Here is a 20,859-nt window from a genome sequence, read left to right on the forward strand (position 1 = left end):
GGGCGTGTCTTTTCATCTCCCACTCTGCTGTGATGAAATGAGCACTAATGGTCACATAGTTCCCCTGGACCTCCACCCTTCTGTCGTGAGCGCAACAGATGACGCTCGGGATAGTTAGTCCATAACTTTTTTCTTCTCTTGCTCATAAAAATCTGGCACAATCTTATCGCTGAAGTTGTTGCGCGACGGGACGTCGTAATGTGGCTGAAGCACTTTATGCATGTGTTTAAAACCCTTGTTTTGCACAATGGAGTTTGCACCTATAAACACACCGACGGGGTGTTCAAGTTCCTCCGTTACTCCGCTCGCCTTTACCACCCTGTGCGAACAACTTTTTTTTTTTGGGTCATAAATCAGACCGCGGATCACGTGTGTGCCAAACCGAAGCTATTGATCCGAACGGATCACGGATCAATGTTGATCCGTTGCACCACAAGTGCCTCAGTGTGCATTGTTTACACAACGTGCGATGCGCTATTTAATATGCCCGTGTCGTTCGGTACACCTCTGAACGGAACCAAAACCCCCGTACCGAAAAGGTTCACTACAAATACACATACCCTTACACCCCTAATATATATACACACATATATATAGTGTGGCAAAAAAGTATTTAGTCAGCCACCGATAGGGCAAGTTCTCCTACTTAAAATGATGACAGAGGTCTGTAATTTTCATCATAGGTACACTTCAACTGTAAGACAGAATGTGAAAAAAATCCAGGAATTCACTTTGTAGGAATTTTTAAGAATTTATTCGTAAATTATGGTGGAAAATAAGTATTTGGTCAACCATTCAAAGCTTTCACTGATGGAAGGAGGTTTTGGCTCAAAATCTCACGATACATGGTCCCCATTCATTCTTTCCTAACAAGTAGCAGAAAAACGGCCCAAAAGCATGATGTTTCCACCCGCATGCTTCACAGTAGGTATGGTGTTCTTGGGATGCAACTCGGTGTTCTTATTCCTCCAAACACGACGAGTTGAGTTTATACCAAAAAAGTTCTGTTTTGGTTTCATCTGACCACATGACATTCTCCCAATCCTCTGCTGTATCATCCATGTATCCATTTTAGTATAAACTCAACTCGTCGTGTTTGGAGGAAGAAGAATACTGAGTTGCATCCCAAGAACACCATACCTACTGTGAAGCATGGGGGTGGAAACATCATGCTTTGGGCTGTTTTTCTGCTAAGGAGACAGGACGATTGATCTGTGTAAAGGAAAGAATGAATGGGGCCATGTATCGTGAGATTTTGAGCCAAAACCTCCTTCCATCAGTGAGAGCTTTGAATGGTTGACCAAATACTTATTTTCCACCATATTTTACAAATAAATTATTTGGCCATGGTCCAGAGTCAGGACCCCGCTCGCCTGTGCATCAGTTGGAACATCTTTACGCTGCTGATCTGTCTCCGCTCGGGATGGTCTCCTGCTGGCACCACCATGGACTGGACTTTCACTTATATGTAGGATCCACTATGGACTAACCTTCACAATATTATGTTGGACCCACTCGACATCCATTGCATCCGGTCTCCCCTAGAGTGGGGGGGTCACCCACATCTGCGGTCCACTCCAAGGTTTCTCATAGTCATTCACATGGACGTCCCACTGGGTTGTGAGGTTTTCCTTGCCCTTTTGTGGGCTCTGTACCGAGGATGTCGCTGTGTCTTGTACAGCCCTTTGAGACACTTGTGATTTAAGGCTTTATACATAAACATTGATTGATTGACTGATCGATAATTACTTTTTATAAATGTGCCTTTTACTACATTAGATGTAAATAAAACTTTGGAGGTTGTTGGGATGTTTTTATAATGCTCTAAAGGCAGAATAGATCAAATACACATTACCTGCATTGTTAGCCACCTATTGCTAGCGTTTATGTATGATTTAGAATGCATAAAAAAAGAGCAAAGTGGTCTTGTCTCACTAGGGATTGTGGATGGACAAAAACAAAAAAAACATGCAGTTCCCCTTTAAAGTAAAAATATTTGACTGTGAGGTTGATAGTCCAACCAGACTTTTCTAAAATGTATCATCAAATAGCCATTTGAAGATAGCCATAAATTTTGTGTTACATCCATCCATCCATCCATCATCTTCCACTTATCCGAGGTCTGGTCGCGGGGGCAACAGCCTAAGCAGGGAAACCCAGACTTCCCTCTCCCCAGCCTCTTCGTGTAGCTCTTCCCGGGGGATCCCGAGGCGTTCCCAGGCCAGCCGGGAGACATAGTCTTCCCAACGTGTCCTGGGTCTTCCCTGTGGCCTGCTACCGGTTGGACGTGCCCTAAACACCTCCCTAGGGAGGCGTTCGGGTGGCATCCTGACCAGATGCCCGAACCACCTCATCTGGCTCCTCTCGATGTGAAGGGGCAGCGGCTTTACTTTGAGTTCCTCCCGGATGGCAGAGCTTCTCACCCTATCTCTAAGGGAGAGCCCTGCCACACGGCGGAGGAAACTAATTTCGGCCGCTTGTACCCGTGATCTTATCCTTTCAGTCATGACCCAAAGCTCATGACCATAGGTGAGGATGGAAACGTAGATCGACCGGTAAATTGAGAGCTTTGCCTTCCGGCTAAGCTCCTTCTTTACCACAACGGATCAGTACAACGTCCGCATTACTGAAGACGCCGCACCGATCCGCTTGTCGATCTCACGATCCACTCTTCCCTCACTCGTGAACAAGACTCCTAGGTACTTGAACTCCTCCACTTGGGGCAGGGTCTCCTCCCCAACCTGGAGATGGCATTCCACCCTTTTCCGGGCGAGAACCATGGACTCGGACTTGGAGGTGCTGATTCTCATTCCGGTCGCTTCACACTCGGCTGCGAACCGATCCAGCGAGAGCTGAAGATCCCGGTCAGATGAAGCCATCAGGACCACATCATCTGCAAAAAGCAGAGACCTAATCCTGCGGTTACCAAACCGGAACCCCTCAACGCCTTGACTGCTCCTAGAAATTCTGTCCATAAAAGTTATGAACAGAATCGGTGACAAAGGACAGCCTTGGCGGAGTCCAACCCTCACTGGAAATGTGTTCGACTTACTGCCGGCAATGCGGACCAAGCTCTGGCACAGATTGTACAGGGAACGGACCGCCACAATAAGACAATCCAATACCCCATACTTTCTGAGCACTCCCCACAGGACTTCCCGAGGGACACGGTCGAAGGCCTTCTCCAAGTCCACAAAGCACATGTAGACTGGTTGGGCAAACTCCCATGCACCCTCAAGAACCCTGCCGAGAGTATAGAGCTGGTCCACAGTTCCACGACCAGGACGAAAACCACACTGTTCCTCCTGAATCCGAGGTTCGACTATCCGGCGTAGCCTCCTCTCCAGTACACCTGAATAAACCTTACCGGGAAGGCTGAGGATTGTGATCCCACGATAGTTGGAACACACCCTCCGGTCCCCCTTCTTAAAGAGATGGACCACCACCCCGGTCTGCCAATCCAGAGGTACCGCCCCCGATGTCCACGCGATGCTGCAAAGTCTTGTCAACCAAGACAGCCCCACAGCATCCAGAGCCTTAAGGAACTCCGGGCGGATCTCGTCCACCCCTGGGGCCTTGACATCGAGGAGCTTTTTAACTACCTCAGCCCCAGAAATAGGAGAGTCCACCACAGATTCCCCAGGCACTGCTTCCTCATAGGAAGACGTGTTGGTGGGATTGAGGAGGTCTTCGAAGTATTCCTTCCACCTATCCACAACATCCGCAGTTGAGGTCAGCAGAACACCATCCGTACCATACACGGTGTTGATAGTGCACTGCTTCCCCTTCCTGAGGCGGCGGACGGTGGTCCAGAATCGCTTCGAAGCCCCCCGGAAGTCGTTTTCCATGGCTTCCCCGAACTCCTCCCATGTCGGAGTTTTTGCCTCAGCGACCACTGAAGCCGCACACCGCTTGGCCTGTCGGTACCTGTCCACTGACTCCGGAGTCCTATGAGCCAAAAGGACCCAATAGGACTCCTTCTTCAGCTTGACGGCATCCCTCACCGCTGGTGTCCACCAAGGGGTTTTAGGATTGCCGCCCCGACAGGCACCAACTACCTTGCGGCCACAGCTCCGATCTGCCGCCTCGACAATAGAGGTGCGGAACATGGTCCACTCGGACTCAATGTCCAGCACCTCCCTCGTGACATGTTCAAAGTTCTTCCGGAGGTGGGAATTGAAACTTTGACAGGAGACTCTGCCAGACGTTCCCAGCAGACCCTCACAATGCGTTTGGGCCTCCCAGGTCTGTCCGGCATCCTCCCCCACCATCGCAATCAACTCACCACCAGGTGGTGATCGGTAGAAAGCTCCGCCCCTCTCTTCACCCGAGTGTCCAAAACATAAGGCCGCAAATCCGATGACACAACTACAAAGTCGATCATGGAACTGCGGCTTAGGGTGTCCTGGTGCCAAGTGCACATATGGACACCCTTATGTTTGAACATGGTGTTTGTTATGGACAAACTGTGACGAGCACAAAAGTCCAATAACAAAACACCACTCGGGTTCAGATCCGGGCGGCCATTCTTCCCAATCACGCCTCTCCAGGTTTCACTGTCGTTGCCAACGTGAGCGTTGAAGTCTCCCAGTAGGACAAGGGAATCACCCGGGGGAGCACTTTCCAGTACTCCCTCGAGTGTTCCCAAGAAGGGTGGGTACTCTGAACTGCTGTTTGGTGCATAAGCACAAACAACAGTCAGGACCCGTCCCCCCACCCGAAGGCGGAGGGAGGCTACCCTTTCGTCCACCGGGTTGAACTCCAACGTACAGGCTTTGAGCCGGGGGGAAACAAGAATTGCCACCCCACCCCGTCGCCTCTCACTGCCGGCAACGCCAGAGTGGAAGTGGGTCCAATCCCTCTCGAGAGAAGTGGTTCCAGAGCCCTTGCTGTGCGTCGAAGTGAGTCCGACTATATCCAGCCGGAATTTCTCGACTTCGCGCACTAGCTCAGGCTCTTTCCCCCCCAGTGACGTGACGTTCCACGTCCCAAGAGCTAGCTTCTGTAGCCGAGGATCGGACCGCCAAGTGCCCTGCCTTCGGCTGTCGCCCAGCTCACAATGCACCCGACCTCTATGGCCCCTGCTATGGGTGGTGAGCCCATTGGAGGGGTGACCCACGTTGCCTCTTCGGGCTGTGCCCGGCCGGGCCCCATGGGAACAGGGCGCCGCCATCGTGCCCCATCTCCGGTTTTGTGTTACATATGGTTCATTTTGAAAATGTTTTTGTTCCAGGCATAAGAAAATAAATAACTTATGTTACGGAGGCCAGCCAGTGTGGCTTTGCTATGCTCACTTATATAAGGTATGGTATTGTAGTGTCTATCGCGATATATATTGATATTGTTTTATCGGCCCAACCCTAACATATATATACACATATGTGAAGTTTCACATAACGTAACAATATGTCAAAGCTTTACTTACTTAGATAGCGTGGAAGCTCAGAGTTGTTGTGAGCCTCTCTGTAGGCGATGAGGTTAATTTCGTTCTGCCGGCGCTGCTGCTGGAAGCGCTGCTTGGAGCGCCAGTGTTGACACAAACAGCAGCAAATCAGTATTCCAATCAGCGTCCACACCAACCAGAACCCTGTAACACAACCACAAAACATCAAAACCTGGCATAGAAAACAAAGCAGTCATACAAGCTTTTATAATCTTTCACTTCTGCAACAATGACTGAATGCCTTTTGCAACAAAACAGACATTTTCTAACATCAAACAACTCTTCCCTCAACCATTAATCCATTACCATCATCGCTCACCTGCGACGGGAGGCATACGAGACTTTGTGAACATTGTGCCCAAGTACGGATTTTGTGTTGATTTATTCAGAATACAATAGTAAAGAATGACATGCTCAAATAGAGTAATATATGATTAAACAAGGCAGCAGCTAAATAAGGACTTTCCCCTCTTTTATTACATAGAAAAAAACAGGTAAACAGCTGATTTTACTAATTTGCTTACCAAGTGTGACCAGAACAAATATACTATGGAACTAAAAAGCTACTATAGTCATAAACAGTTAGCTTCTATAGCAAGGGTGCCTTGAGTGTGGCACAGGGACCATCTGTAGACGGTGACTCGATTGTCATTGGCCATGGGCACAATGAGAAAAAGCCAAAATGTTGACATCAGCCAATAATGACACAAAGCTTTGTCTTGAAAGTATATATTCATATACATACACACACATATATACATATATAGATGTATGTGTATATAGCATGTATACTGTGTGTATATATATATATATATACATACACACACACACACACACACGTGTATATATATATATACACACACACACACACACACACACACACACACGTGTATATATATATATATATATATATATATATATACACACACACACACACGTGTGTATATATATATATATATATATATATATATATATATATATATATATATATATATACACACACAGTATGTGTGTGTATGTATACAGCATGTATATATATATATATATATCAATCAATCAATCAATGTTTACTTATATAGCCCTAAATCACTAGTGTCTCAAAGGGCTGCACAAACCACAACACAAACCACTACGACATCCTCGGTAGGCCCACATAAGGGCAAGGAAAACTCACACCCAGTGGGACGTCGGTGACAATGATGACTATGAGAACCTTGGAGAGGAGGGAAGCAATGGATGTCGGGCGGGTCTAACATGATACTGTGAAAGTTCAATCCATTATGGATCCAACACAGTCGCGAGAGTCCAGTCCAAAGCGGATCCAACACAGCAGCGAGAGTCCCGTTCACAGCGGAGCCAGCAGGAAAACAACCCAAGCGGAGGCGGGTCAGCAGCGCAGAGATGTCCCCAGCCGATACACAGGCAAGCAGTACATGGCCACCGGATCAGACCGGACCCCCTCCACAAGGGAGAGTGGGACATAGGAGAAAAAGAAAAGAAACGGCAGATCAACTGGTCTAAAAAGGGAGTCTATTTAAAGGCTAGAGTATACAAATGAGTTTTAAGGTGAGACTTAAATGCTTCTACTGAGGTGGCATCTCAAACTTTTACCGGGAGGGCATTCCAAAGTACTGGAGCCCGAAATGAAAACGCTCTATAGCCCGCAGACTTTTTTGGGGCTTTGGGAATCACTAATAAGCCGGACATATGGTACAATACAATCGGCAAGATAGGATGGAGCTAGACCGTGTAGTATTTTATACGTAAGTAGTAAAACCTTAAAGTCACATCTTAAGTGCACAGGAAGCCAGTGCAGGTGAGCCAGTACAGGCGTAATGTGATCAAACTTTCTTGTTCTTGTCAAAAGTCTAGCAGCCGCATTTTGTACCAACTGTAATCTTTTAATGCTAGACATAGGGAGACCCGAAAATAATACGTTACAGTAATCGAGGCGAGACGTAACAAACGCATGGATAATGATCTCAGCGTCTTTAGTGGACAAAATGGAGCGATTTTTAGCGATATTACGGAGATAAAAGAAGGCCGTTTTAGTAACGCTTTTAATGTGTGCCTCAAAGGAGAGAGTTGGGTCGAAGATAATACCCACATTCTTTACCGAGTCGCCTTGTTTAATTGTTTGGTTGTCAAATGTTAGAGTTGTATTATTAAATAGAGTTCGGTGTCTAACAGGACCAATAATCAGCATTTCCGTTTTTTTGGCGTTGAGTTGCAAAAGTTAGCGGACATCCATTGTTTAATTTCAGTAAGACACGCCTCCAGCTGACTACAATCCGGCGTGTTGGTCAGCTTTAGGGGCATGTAGAGTTGGGTGTCATCAGCATAACAGTGAAAGCTAACACCGTATTTGCGTATGATGTATATATATATATCCATCCATTTTCTACCGCTTATTCCCTTTTGGGGTCGCGGGGGGCGCTGGCGCCTATCTCACCCTGGACAAGTCGCCACCTTATTACAGGGCCAACACAGATAGACAGACAACATTCACACTCACACACTTGGGCCAATTTAGTGTTGCCAATCAACCTATCTCAGGTGCATGTCTCTGGAAGAGGGAGGAAGCCGGAGTACCTAGGAGGGAACCCAAGCATTCACGGGGAGGACATGCAAACTCCACACAGACAGATCCCGAGCCTGGGATTGAACCCAGGACTGCAGGACCTTCGTATTGTGAGTATATATACACACACACACACACACACACACACACACACACACACACACACACACACACACATAAACACATAAACACACAGTGTATATGTACACATTATACAAACTGTTCATATATGTATACTGTGTATATGTAAAAAACCTGTTTCCATATGAGTTGGGAAATTGTGTTAGATGTAAATATAAACGGAATACAATGATTTGCAAATCATTTTCAACCCATATTCAATTGAATGCACTACAAGACAAGATATTTGATGTTAAAACTCATAAACTTTATTTTTTTTTTTGCAAATAATGATTAACTTAGAATTTCATGGCTGCAACACGTGCCAAAGTAGTTGGAAAAGGGCATGTTCACCACTGTGTTACATCACCTTTTCTTTGAACAACACTCAATAAACGATTGGGAACTGAGGAAACTAATTGTTGAAGCTTTGAAAGTGGAATTTTTTCCCATTCTTGTTTTATGTAGAGCTTTAGTCGTTCAACAGTACGGGGTCTCCGCTGTCGTATTTTACGCTTCATAATGCGCCACACATTTTCAATGGGAGACATGTCTGGACTGCAGGCGGGCCAGGAAAGTGCCCGCACTCTTTTTTTACGAAGCCACGCTGTTGTAACACCTGCTGAATGTGGCTTGGCATTATCTTGCTGAAATAAGCAGGGCCGTCAATAAAAAAGACGGCGCTTAGATGGTAGCATATGTTGTTCCAAAACCTGTATGTACCTTTCAGCATGAATGGTGCCTTCACAGATGTGTAAGTTACCCATGCCTTTGACACTAATGCACCCCCATACCATTACAGATGCTGGCTTTTGAACTTTGCGTCGATAACAGTCTGGATGGTTTACTTCCCCTTTGGTCCGGATGACACAATGTCGAATTTTTCCCAAAACAATTTAAAATGTGGACTCATCAGACCACAGAACACTTTTCCACTTTGCATCAGTCCATCTTAGATGATCTCGGGCCCAGAGAAGCCGGCGGCGTTCCTGGATGTTGTTGATAAATGGCTTTCGCTTTGCATAGTAGAGCTTTAATTTGCACTTACAGATGTAGCGACCAACTGTATTTAGTGACAGTGGTTTTCTGAAGTGTTCCTGAGCTAATGTGGTGATATCCTTCAGAGATTGATGTCGGTTTTTGATACAGTGCCGTTTAATGGATCGCAAGTCATGGTCATTGAATGTTGGTTTCCGGCCATGCCGCTTACGTGGAGTGTTTTCTCCAGATTCTCTGAACCTTTTGATGATATTATGGACCCTTGATGTTGAAATCCCTAAATGTCTTGCAATTGCACTTTGAGAATCGTTGTTCTTAAACTGTTTGACTATTTGCTCACACAGTTGTGGCAAAGGGAGGTACCTCACCCCATCCTTTCTTGTGAAAGACTTAGCATTTTTTGGGAAGCTGATTTTATAACCAATCATGGCACCCACCTGTTCCCAATTAGCCTGCACACCTGTGGGATATTCCAAATAAGTTTTCGATGTGCATTCCTCAACTTTCAGTATTTATTGACACTTTTCCCAACTTCTTTGTCACGTGTTGCTGGCATCTAATTCTAAAGTTAATGATTTGCAAAAAAAAAATGTTTATCAGTTTGAACATCATATATGTTGTCTTTGTAGCATATTCAACTGAATATGAGTTGAAAATGATTTGCAAATCATTGTATTCCATTTCTATTTATATCTAACACAATTTCCCAACTCATATGGAAACGGGGTTTGTATACACAAAATGTTTAATGTACATACACAGTATATACATCCATCCATCTATCCATCCATTTTCTACCGCTTATTCATTTCGGGGTCGCTGGAGCCTTTCTCAGCTACAATCGGACGGAAGGCGGAGTACAACCTGGACAAGTCGCAAACACAGATAGACAAACAACATTCACACTCACACAATAGGGCCAATTTTAGTGTTGCCAATCAACCTATCCCCAGGTGCATGTCTTTGGAAGTGGGAGGAAGCTGGAGTACCTGGAGGGAACCCACGCAGTCACGGGGAGAACATGCAAACTCCACACAGAAAGATGGTAGAAAATGGATGGATAGTTATTTGGCTTTATAACATAAATACACCACAATATCTTTCCTATGTATATACACACACATATACCTATATAACACATATATATATATATAGACATATACACACAGTATATACATATACACATATAATAGAATATAAAATACTTTATTGATCCCTGGGGAAAATTCAGCATCAGAAATTCTATATTATATACATATACACAATACATACATACATACATATATATATATATATACACACATACATACATATATATATATATATATACACATATATATATATATATATATTGTAGCTGAGATAGGCGCCAGCGCCCCCCGCGACCCCAAAAGGGAATAAGCGGTAGAAAATGGATGGATGGATATATATATATATATATATATACACATATATATATATATATATATATATATATATATATATATATATATATATATACATATATATATACACACACACACATATATATATACACATACATATATATATATATATATATATATATAGAAAGTTTGATCATATTACGCCTGTACTGGCTCACCTGCACTGGCTTCCTGTGCACTTAAGATGTGACTTTAAGGTTTTACTACTTACGTATAAAATACTACACGGTCTAGCTCCAGCCTATCTTGCCGATTGTATTGTACCGTATGTCCCGGCAAGAAATCTGCGTTCAAAAGACTCCGGCTTATTAGTGATTCTTAGAGCTCAAAAAAAGTCTGCGGGCTATAGAGCGTTTTCCGTTCGGGCTCCAGTACTCTGGAATGCCCTCCCGGTAACAGTTCGAGATGCTACCTCAGTAGAAGCATTTAAGTCTCATCTTAAAACTCATTTGTATACTCTAGCCTTTAAATAGACCTCCTTTTTAGACCAGTTGATCTGCCGCTTCTTTTCTTTCTCCTATGTCCCCCCCTCCCTTGTGGAGGGGGTCCGGTCCGATGACCATGGATGAAGTACTGACTGTCCAGAGTCGAGACCCAGGATGGACCGCTCGCCTGTATCGGTTGGGGACATCTCTACGCTGCTGATCCGCTTCAGATGGTTTCCTGTTTCCTGTGGACGGGACTCTCGCTGCTGTCTTGGAGCCACTATGGATTGAACTTTCACAGTATCATGTTGGACCCGCTCGACATCCATTGCTTTCGGTCCCCTAGAGGGGGGGGGTTGCCAACATCTGAGGTCCTCTCCAAGGTTTCTCATAGTCAGCATTGTCGCTGGCGTCCCACTGAATGTGAATTCTCCCTGCCCACTGGGTGTGAGTTTTCCTTGCCCTTTTGTGGGCTCTTCCGAGGATGTTGTAGTCGTAATGATTTGTGCAGTCCTTTGAGACATTTGTGATTTGGGGCTATATAAATAAACATTGATTGATTGATTGATATATATGTATTCACACTCACATTCACACACTAGGGCCAATTTAGTGTTGCCAATCAACCTATCCCCAGGTGCATGTCTTTGGAGGTGGGAGGAAGCCGCAGTGCCCGGAGGGAACCCACGCAGTCACAGGGAGAACATGCAAACTTCACACAGAAAGATCGCGGGATTGAACATTTATCTTAACAAACCTACAGTATGTTCTGTCTGGGTTTAAATACCCAACACGTGTGATACCAGACAAACACTTTGCCACACAAGATTTTAAATCTGTATATGTCAGTTAAAAATGAACTGCACTTTTTTGGAATTTCCCCTATCATTTACATCTCTATGTGAGACAAGAACACAGGGTGATATGACCTGAATATAAAATATCCACATTTTTCACAAAACATTTTGATTTATGATTTTCTGATTTTTCCCCTTACTTTTAAAGAAACCAAAAAATACAAATTAGAGATAATTCAAAAACAGGTTTTTGTTTGTATTTGATCAAACTAGTAGATCAAAATGATACTGCATACACTGCATATTTCTTTTAACAACATTTTAGTTTTTATACTTTTATTTTTAGAGCAAAACTAAATTTTACTTTTTGTGGAATAATTTTCAAATAACTAAATTAAGAGCTTCTTTGAGGAGGCAGCAATTATGTCTTGGAATAATTCAGTTAAGTTATTTATTTCATTAAAAAAATTAAAAAGGAGCAGAAAGAAATAGAAAAAATATATATATCTTCCCCCTATTTTCACAGATATGACTTTCCACAGTAGAAACCTACATATTATACTCAAACTTTATATTTGTGGTTTGCAGTCATCGCATTGTTTTTCTTTCAACAGTATTTTTGAGTTTTTAAGTGGCTGGTCGTGTCAATGTGGAACGATCAAGTTGGTGGATGGATGAATGCATAGATCAGGGGTCGGCAACCTTTACCACTCAAAGAGCCATTTCGACCCGTTTCACAAAATGATGAAGACAATGGGAGCCGCAACTATTCTCGCCAATATCTGCTGGTGATCACCCAGATGACAAGAATAAGGGTATGCTATGAAGCCATTGCCTTATTCACCTTCTACAACATGTACAAACTGCTTGCCAGTCCATCATGTTGTGAGAGGCTTCCGCAGATGCATGCACACGACTGGAAGGCATACTGGGTGACACAGAGTACACTGACGGTTGTGTTATAAACAACTTTAACTCTCCTACTTATATGCGCCACATTGTGAACCCACACAAAAGAAGAATGACAAACACATTTCGGGAGAAAATCCTCACAGTAACACAACATAAACGCAACACAACAAATACCCAGAATCCTTTGTATCCATGACACTTCCTGACTTTGTTATACACCCAGCGAGCACCAAATCCCGGCCAACTCAACCACGCTGCCTTGTTTTAAATTTTGCAGCTCGCAGTCATTTGTTCCACACCTGTTGCTGCAAATCTAATCTACTGACAACGTTTTTATTTTCTTGGAACAAACACTTGTTTGCATTAGCTTTAGCCATGTTTTGCAAGGTGTGTGAAGCTCCGCTAAAGAAATAGAGGGTGAAAGCTATGAAAGCTCCTGGGGGCAAGAATATGGCGGAGCAAGAAGAGAAAAAAACGTTGATTTTTAAAAAAATGGTCCGCAACAAAAAACTCAAATTTACGGTATTCTGCTTATACAGCCGTCTAAAAAGCATTCAAAACCCACCAACAATACTCCATTTACATGTCATGACCTGCATATTCACCATATATTAGTGGCGTTATTATAAGAACTAACGCAGAGGAACTACTTTTAGCGGCCATGACCACAGACAGGTAACTAACTTATGCAGCTATTGACATATTGAGCAGCTGCATCTCCTTCAAGTTGGTAAAATATTGTACTAGATTATAAATCATGCCTCTGTACTTTCATAGTAGGTTTATAGCCATAAATAAAGAAGTTGGTCAACTTTACTATTCAATTTATACCCAGAAGATATCGCATAAAAGACGACGTATCTGCTTATACAGCCATCTAAAAAGCATTCAAAACCCACCAACAATACTCCATTTACATGTCATGACCTGCATATTCACCATATATTAGTGGCGTTATTATAAGAACTAACGCAGAGGAACTACTTTTAGCGGCCATGACCACAGACAGGTAACTAACTTATGCAGCTATTGACATATTGAGCAGCTGCATCTCCTTCAAGTTGGTAAAAGATTGTACTAGATTATAAATCATGCCTCTGTACTTTCATAGTAGGTTTATAGCCATAAATAAAGAAGTTGGTCAACTTTACTATTCAATTTATACCCAGAAGATATCGCATAAAAGACGAGACGAGTGGTCTTTTGACATCTCAGTGAGAGACGACTTTGTACAGTAAGTGATTGTTTTATCACTTTCGTAGTTTGTATTTCTTGTTTAGCACTTAACAAAACTGCTGCATGATGCTTATTGTTTTATTATAGTTGGATATCTTTACTAGTCAGTTTCTAAAAACATATATCTCATCCTCCAAAATATTCATGCTGAAAAATATATGATTCTGACCATTTGTCCCAAAGTAGTCCTTGATGGCTCTCATGAAGTCTGGTGTGATTAGTAGTGGCTGTTATTGTTGATAGAAATAGCGAACATTGGGATGAGCTCTGTGAAATAAATGTGCCGCACAATACTTAAAATTACCAAAATACGGTAATTACTTCTACATTAGATTTACTTACAGCATGTACATAAAACATTGGAGGTTTTTTGGATAAGAATAGAATACATCATATATGCATTACATGCATTGTTAGCCAACTATTGCTAGCGTTTATGTATGATTTAGAATGCATAAAATAAGAGCAAAGTGTTCTAGTCTCACATAGAGATTGTGGATGATGGACAAAAAACAAAAAAACATGCAGTTCCCCTTTATATTTAAAATATTTGACTGTGATGTTGATAGTCCAATCAGACTTTTCTAAAATGTAACATCAAATTGAACACATTTGAAGACAGCCCTAAATTTTGTGTTACATATGGTTCATTTTGAAAATGTTTGTGTTGCAGACATAAGAAAAGAAGTAACTTATGTAACGGAGACCAGCCATTGTGGTTTTGCCATGCGTACGTTGGTAAAACTCATTCCCTGACAACTTCAAGAGTGTGCTGGCTAGCAAGTTAGCCAGTCCGGGCTTTGAACTCGGTGATAAGCACACATGCAAACGACCACGATAGTCAGCATGTTCGATCAGAAAGGGATAAAAAGGCAGGGGCCTGAAGCACCTGGGTTAGACTTACACCATAGTTCATAGTAGTAACTGCAGCACTGTGTTTTTCCACAGCAGTGACCGGATTCACAGGTATAGTTCTGGTTGTTTAAACCCTCACACACCAATTTGTCCTGCAAAAACACACATGAGAAACACCATTATATAATGACAATAAGAACATACAAACCCCGTTTCCACATGAGTTGGAAAATTGCGTTAGATGAAAATATAAACGGAATACAATGATTTGCAAATCCTTTTCAACCCATATTCAATTGAATGCATTACAAAGACAAGATATTTGATGTTCAAACTCATAATTATTTTTTTTTGCAAATAATAATTAACTTAGAATTTCATGGCTGCAACAGGTGCTAAAGTAGTTGGGAAAGGGCATGTTCACTGTGTTACATGACATTTTCTTTTAACAACACTCAATAAACGTTTGTGAACTGAGGAAACTCATTGTTGAAGCTTTGAAAGTGGAATTCTTTCTCATTCTTGTTTTATTTAGAGCTTCAGTCGTTCAACAGTCCGGGGTCTCCGCTGTTGTATTTTACGCTTCATAATGTGCCACACATTTTCGATGGGAGACAGGTCTTGACTGCAGGCGGGCAAGGAAAGTAGCCGCACTCTTTTACTACGAAACCACACTGTTGTAACACGTGGCTTGGCATTGTCTTGTTTAAATAGTGAAGTGAATTATATTTATATAGCGCTTTTTCTCTAGTGACTCAAAGCGCTTTACATAGTGAAACCCAATATCTAATTTTTACATTTAAACCAGTGTGGGTGGCACTGGGAGCAGGTGGGTAAAGTGTCTTGGCCAAGGACACAAAGGCAGTGACTAGGATGACAGAAGCGGGGATCGAACCTGCAACCCTCAAGTTGCTGGCACGGCTGCTCTACCAACCGAGCTATACCGCAGGGGCGTCCATGATAATGTTGCTTGGATGACAACATATGTTGCTCCAAAACCTGTATGGACCATTCAGCATTAATGGTGCCTTCACAGATGTTTAAGTTACCCATGCCTTGGGCACCAATACACCCCCATACCATGACAGATGCTGGCTTTTGAACTTTGCGCCTATAAAAATCCGGATGGTTATTTTCCTCTTTGTTCCGGAGGACACCACGTCCACAGTTTCCAAATATAATTTGAAATGTGGACTCGTCAGACCACAGAATAACTTTCCACTTTGCATCAGTCCATCTTAGATGAGCTCGGGCCCAGCGAAGCCAGCGGCGTTCCTTGGTGTTGTTGATAAATGGGTTTTGCTTTGCATAGCAGAGTTTTAACTTGCACTTACAGATGTAGCAACCAACTGTAGTTACTGACAGGGGTTTTATGAAGTGTTCCTGAGCCCATGTGGTGATATCCTTTACACACTGATGTCGGTTTTTGATGCAGTACCGCCTGAGGGCTCAAAGGTCCGTAATATCGTCGCTTACATGCAGTGAGTTCTCCAGATTTTCTGAACCTGCTGATTATTTGACGGACATAATGGTAAAATCCCTAAATTCCTTGCAATAGCTCGTTGAGAAATGTTGTTCTAAAACTGTTCGACAAATTGGTGACCCTCACCCAATCCTTGTTTGTGAATTACTTAGCATTTCATGGAAGCTGCTTCTATACCCAATCATGGGGCCCACCTGTCCCCAATTAGCCTGCACACCTGTGGGATGTTCCAAATAAGTGTTTGATGAGCATTCCTCAACTTTATCAGTATTTATTGCCACCTTTCCCAACTTCTTTGTCACGTATTGCTGGCTTCAAATTCTAAAGTTAAAGATTTGCTAAAAAAAATGTTTAACAGTTTGAACATCAAATATGTTGTCTTTGTAGTGCCTTCAACTGAATATGGGTTGAAAATTATTTGCAAATCACTGTATTCCGTTTATATTTACATCTAACACAATTTCCCAACTCGTATGGAAACGGGGTTTGTATTTGCAGCACAAACTTTAGTTGATGCATTTCATTTGAAGAGAAATTCATTCTTTACAATTGTTTCATCTTCTAATCTGAAACTACAAAACAAATCAACAAGAAATTAATGAAACCCTACATAAGTGCAAATAAATATATTATCGAACACGATGCAAACTCAATTGTACGTTTGATTCCATGTAACAGATGTCGAATCCCTCATCTCACAATATTCACTTTTTAACTTCTAAAAAACACTGATGTTCACTTTAACTAATGATCTGACCTATTGCACCCATATGCTAACACTTGTATGTTTGTTTATCACGGAAATGAAAACGCAGTTCACCGTGTCCTCTTTTCGACTATATAAACTCTCTAATCCCGATTAACTATGAGTAAGATATAAGCAATCACCACTGATCACTGAGTATAACGTCAATATGTGTGCGATACTTATCGATTACTTGGTGAAGTCATGCTAACGTTAGCATGAAGCTAATCCAGTACCTGTGTGACTGTGTCCTCCGTCGCCGAATCTTCCTGTCCAACAGTGTACTCGAATAATCCCATTGCCGTTAAATACTACAAGCACACATCGCCTAGTGCATAACAAAATATATTAAAGTTGTCACATTGTAGAAATAGAAGTCTTTAGGAGTGACGAAAAAAAAACAATACAAGATGTGCTAAAGTTGAACAGTTAACTTGTCTCAGCCAACAACTCCTGACCAATCAGTGTCCGCCCTTAAATAGAGCGTCCTCGCTTGATAACGTCACCAGTAACCAGACAGGAGAGGGCTTTTTTAACTTTGAAGTTAACAATACGCCAAACACATTAAAGGTGTACAAAACTTGTTCTACAGCTTCGTACTTGAACTCATCAAGTCCCTTGAGTGACGTAAGGGAACAGTGGCCACGTGACGGTCACGTGATTAAAGGGTGTCGCCCACAATGGTCAGGAAATTTGCTCATTTCTAAAAGCTTAATTTTTTGCCGTCATTTGAAATCAATGTAACAATTCTACTACTTTAATGTCAAATTGTCATGCATACATTCAACTGTTCTTAATATATTAATACATCCTTAATATATTAAGAACTTACCTGAATTGACCATGAACTGATTTACGTGGACCTCGACTTAAACAAGTTGAAAAACTTGTTCGGGTGTTACCATTTAGTGGTCAATTGTACAGAATATGTACTAAACTGTGCAATCTACTAATAAAAGTTTCAATCAATCAATCAATCAATTAATCAACATTTCTTCAATGATTATATAAATCAAGTGAGGAAAATATCCCTTTCAGCTTTTAGCTCCACCACATTGAAAGCAAGATGTGACGGCGTTGCAAAAATGTTAGACACTCAATAAATGCCAATGTTTAAAATATTTCACATCATGTTTTTGTGTTTGTTTGTTTAAAGCAATGGTTCTCAACCTTTTTTCAGTGATGTAACCACTGTGATTTTTTTTTAATTCAAGTACCCCCTAATCAGAGCAAAGCATTTTTGGTTGAAAAACAGAGATAAAGAAGTTAAATACAGCACTATGTCATCAGTTTGTTATTTATTAAATTGTATAACAGTGCAACATTTTGCTCGTTTGTAGTGGTCTTTTTTTAAATAATTGGAAAGAAAATTAAATTAAAAACACTAAAAACTTGTTGAAAAATAAACAAGTGATTCAATTATAAATAATGATTTCTACACATGGAAGTAATCATCAACTTAAAGTGCCCTCTTTGGGGATTGTAATAGAGATCCATCTGGATTCATGAACTTAATTCTAAAAATTTGTACACAAAAGAAGACATTTTTAACATCAATATTTATGGAACATGTCTACAAAAAATCTAGCTGTCAAGACTGAATATTGCATTGTTGCACTTCTTTTCACAATTTATGAACTTTTCATATTTTTTTCAAGTATTATTCAATAAATATACAGTTGTGATCACAATTATTCAACCCCCACACAATTTTGGTGTTTTAGCAAGTTGGACATTTATTCCAATGTGTGAAATAGACAAATGCAACTTACATTGTAACACTGTATTTTACAAAATACCAAAAAAGGACATTTCTCTTAATATCTCATTGACAAAATTATTCAACCCCCTAGTTACATGCATCTTTAGTACTTAGTAGAACACCTTTTGGCAGTAATTACATCCTTCAAATGTGATACATAACAGGACACAAGGTTCTTGCAACGATCTACAGGTATTTTAGCCAATTCTTCTCAGGCAAAGGCCTCCAGTTCATTCATATTCTTGGGCTTGCGTGCTGCAACTGCCTTCTTCAAGTCCCACCACAGGTTTTCTATAGGATTTAGGTCTGGCGACTGTGAAGGCCAGTCCAGAGTCTTCCAGCTCTTCTTCTGCAACCACTCTGATGTTGATTTGGAGGTATGCTTGGGATCGTTGTCCTGTTGGAAGGTCCAACGTCTCCCAAGCCTCAGCTTCGTCACAGACTTCATGACATTTGCAGCTAATATATCCTGGTAGGAAATAGAATTCATAATGCCTTGAACGCGCTGGAGATTCCCGGTACCTGAGGCAGAGAAACAGCCCCAGAGCATGATTGACCCCCCACCATGCTTAACAGTAGGCGAGGTGTTCTTCTCTTTGTAAGCTTCATTTTTTCTCCTCCAGACATAACGTTAAATCATAGGCCCAAAGAGTTCCAGTTTTATCTCATCACTCCATAGAACAGTTTCCCAAAACCTTTGGGGGTTGTCCAGATGATTTTTGGCATACTGGAGTCTATTTTCTTGTGCCTGGTAGTCAGAAGTAGGGTGCGGCTGGGAGTTCTGGCATGGAGGCCTTCATCTTGTAGTGCGCGCCTTATTGTCTGGGACGAAACCTGCGTTCCCCCCTCTGCAATGTCCTGTTGTAGTTCCTCAGCTGTTACCCGGGGGTTTTTCACCACTGTACGCTTCAAATACTGGACAGCAGTTGCACACAGCATCCTCTTTCTACCATGCCCAGGTAGTGTTTCCACTGTGCCTTTAGCTTTAAACTTGCAAATTATGCTCCCAACTGTGTCTCTTGGAATGTGTAATGTCTTTGCTATTTTCTTATATCCATATCCTTTCTTATGAAGAGAAATTACCTCTTCTCTTGACTTCTTTGACCACTCCCTGGACTTCACCATGCTGCAAATACACCATTGACCATCTACAAGAAGCTGAGCGTCACAGTCTTTTTCAAGCAGTTTAATTGTTGTTCGTTATTGGTTCTAATCACATCAACAGGTGTTTTCAACACCTGATTGAAAAGACCTTATTCAAATTCTGTTCTTAAGAGTTATGATCTTCAAGGCGTTGAATAATTTTGTCAATGAGATATTAAGAGAAATGACATAATCGGCAAAATATAACGTTGTAATTCAAGTTGCATTTGTCTATTTAATGCATCTTTATTTGATATGACAATAAACAAAATACGAAATAAATGTCCAACTTGCTAAAACACCAAAATTGTGTGGGGGTTGAATAATTTTGATCACAACTGTATTTATAAAGGATTTTTGAATTGTTGCTATTTTTAGAATCTTTAAAAAAAATAAATCTCACGTACCCCTTGGCATACCTTCAAGTACCCCCAGTGTTACGCGTACCCCCATTTGAAAACCATTGGTTTAAGGCACAATGCACATTGATAAAAACAACATGATAATAACAATTATATGTTAGTAATATTCGGGATTAAAGCAACAAAGCTAATTTCCATCAGGTTGGAACCCCAGTGCAATACATTAACAAGAATGGGGGGAAGGATGAGAGCAAGAGTAAAAATGAAATGTGTTAAAATATGTTTGATTTGCTTGTAACCATGTTTTTAATTGTGCCTGTAGCCCATGTGTTCTTTCCTTAACTTGTACTTCACTAAAAGTCTCTAGTTGACTTGTTTCCGAAAAAGGAATACATTTATCATGAACCATGTAACATAGATAACATTTTACATCTTTGACATTAGTTATTAGAAGTATTTACTTCTTTATGTTATATCCAGGTTGCACGCACGATAGCATGTGACGTATGTAACAAGGTACGCTTTTTTTATCTCTCTGTGAGAAGGAGAGA

General features: G+C 41.6%; 1 protein-coding gene across 1 annotated transcript in view; it reads right to left on the minus strand.

Moving 5' to 3' along the window:
• Positions 1–17,684, minus strand: part of LOC133559337 (WW domain binding protein 1-like) — a 42,239-nt gene extending 24,555 nt beyond the window's left edge. Inside the window, exons 1-3 of the mRNA XM_061911015.1 lie at positions 17,278–17,684; positions 14,863–14,965; positions 5,426–5,587 (exon numbers count right to left, since the gene is read on the minus strand). Of these exons, the coding sequence (XP_061766999.1) occupies positions 5,426–5,587; positions 14,863–14,965; positions 17,278–17,340 (328 nt within the window). The 5' untranslated portion in view covers positions 17,341–17,684. The remainder of the gene's footprint in view (positions 1–5,425; positions 5,588–14,862; positions 14,966–17,277) is intronic.
• Between the last annotated feature and the right edge of the window lie 3,175 nt (positions 17,685–20,859).

Source organism: Nerophis ophidion, linkage group LG09 (assembly GCF_033978795.1).
Source record: "Nerophis ophidion isolate RoL-2023_Sa linkage group LG09, RoL_Noph_v1.0, whole genome shotgun sequence".
NCBI lineage: Eukaryota > Metazoa > Chordata > Actinopteri > Syngnathiformes > Syngnathidae > Nerophis > Nerophis ophidion.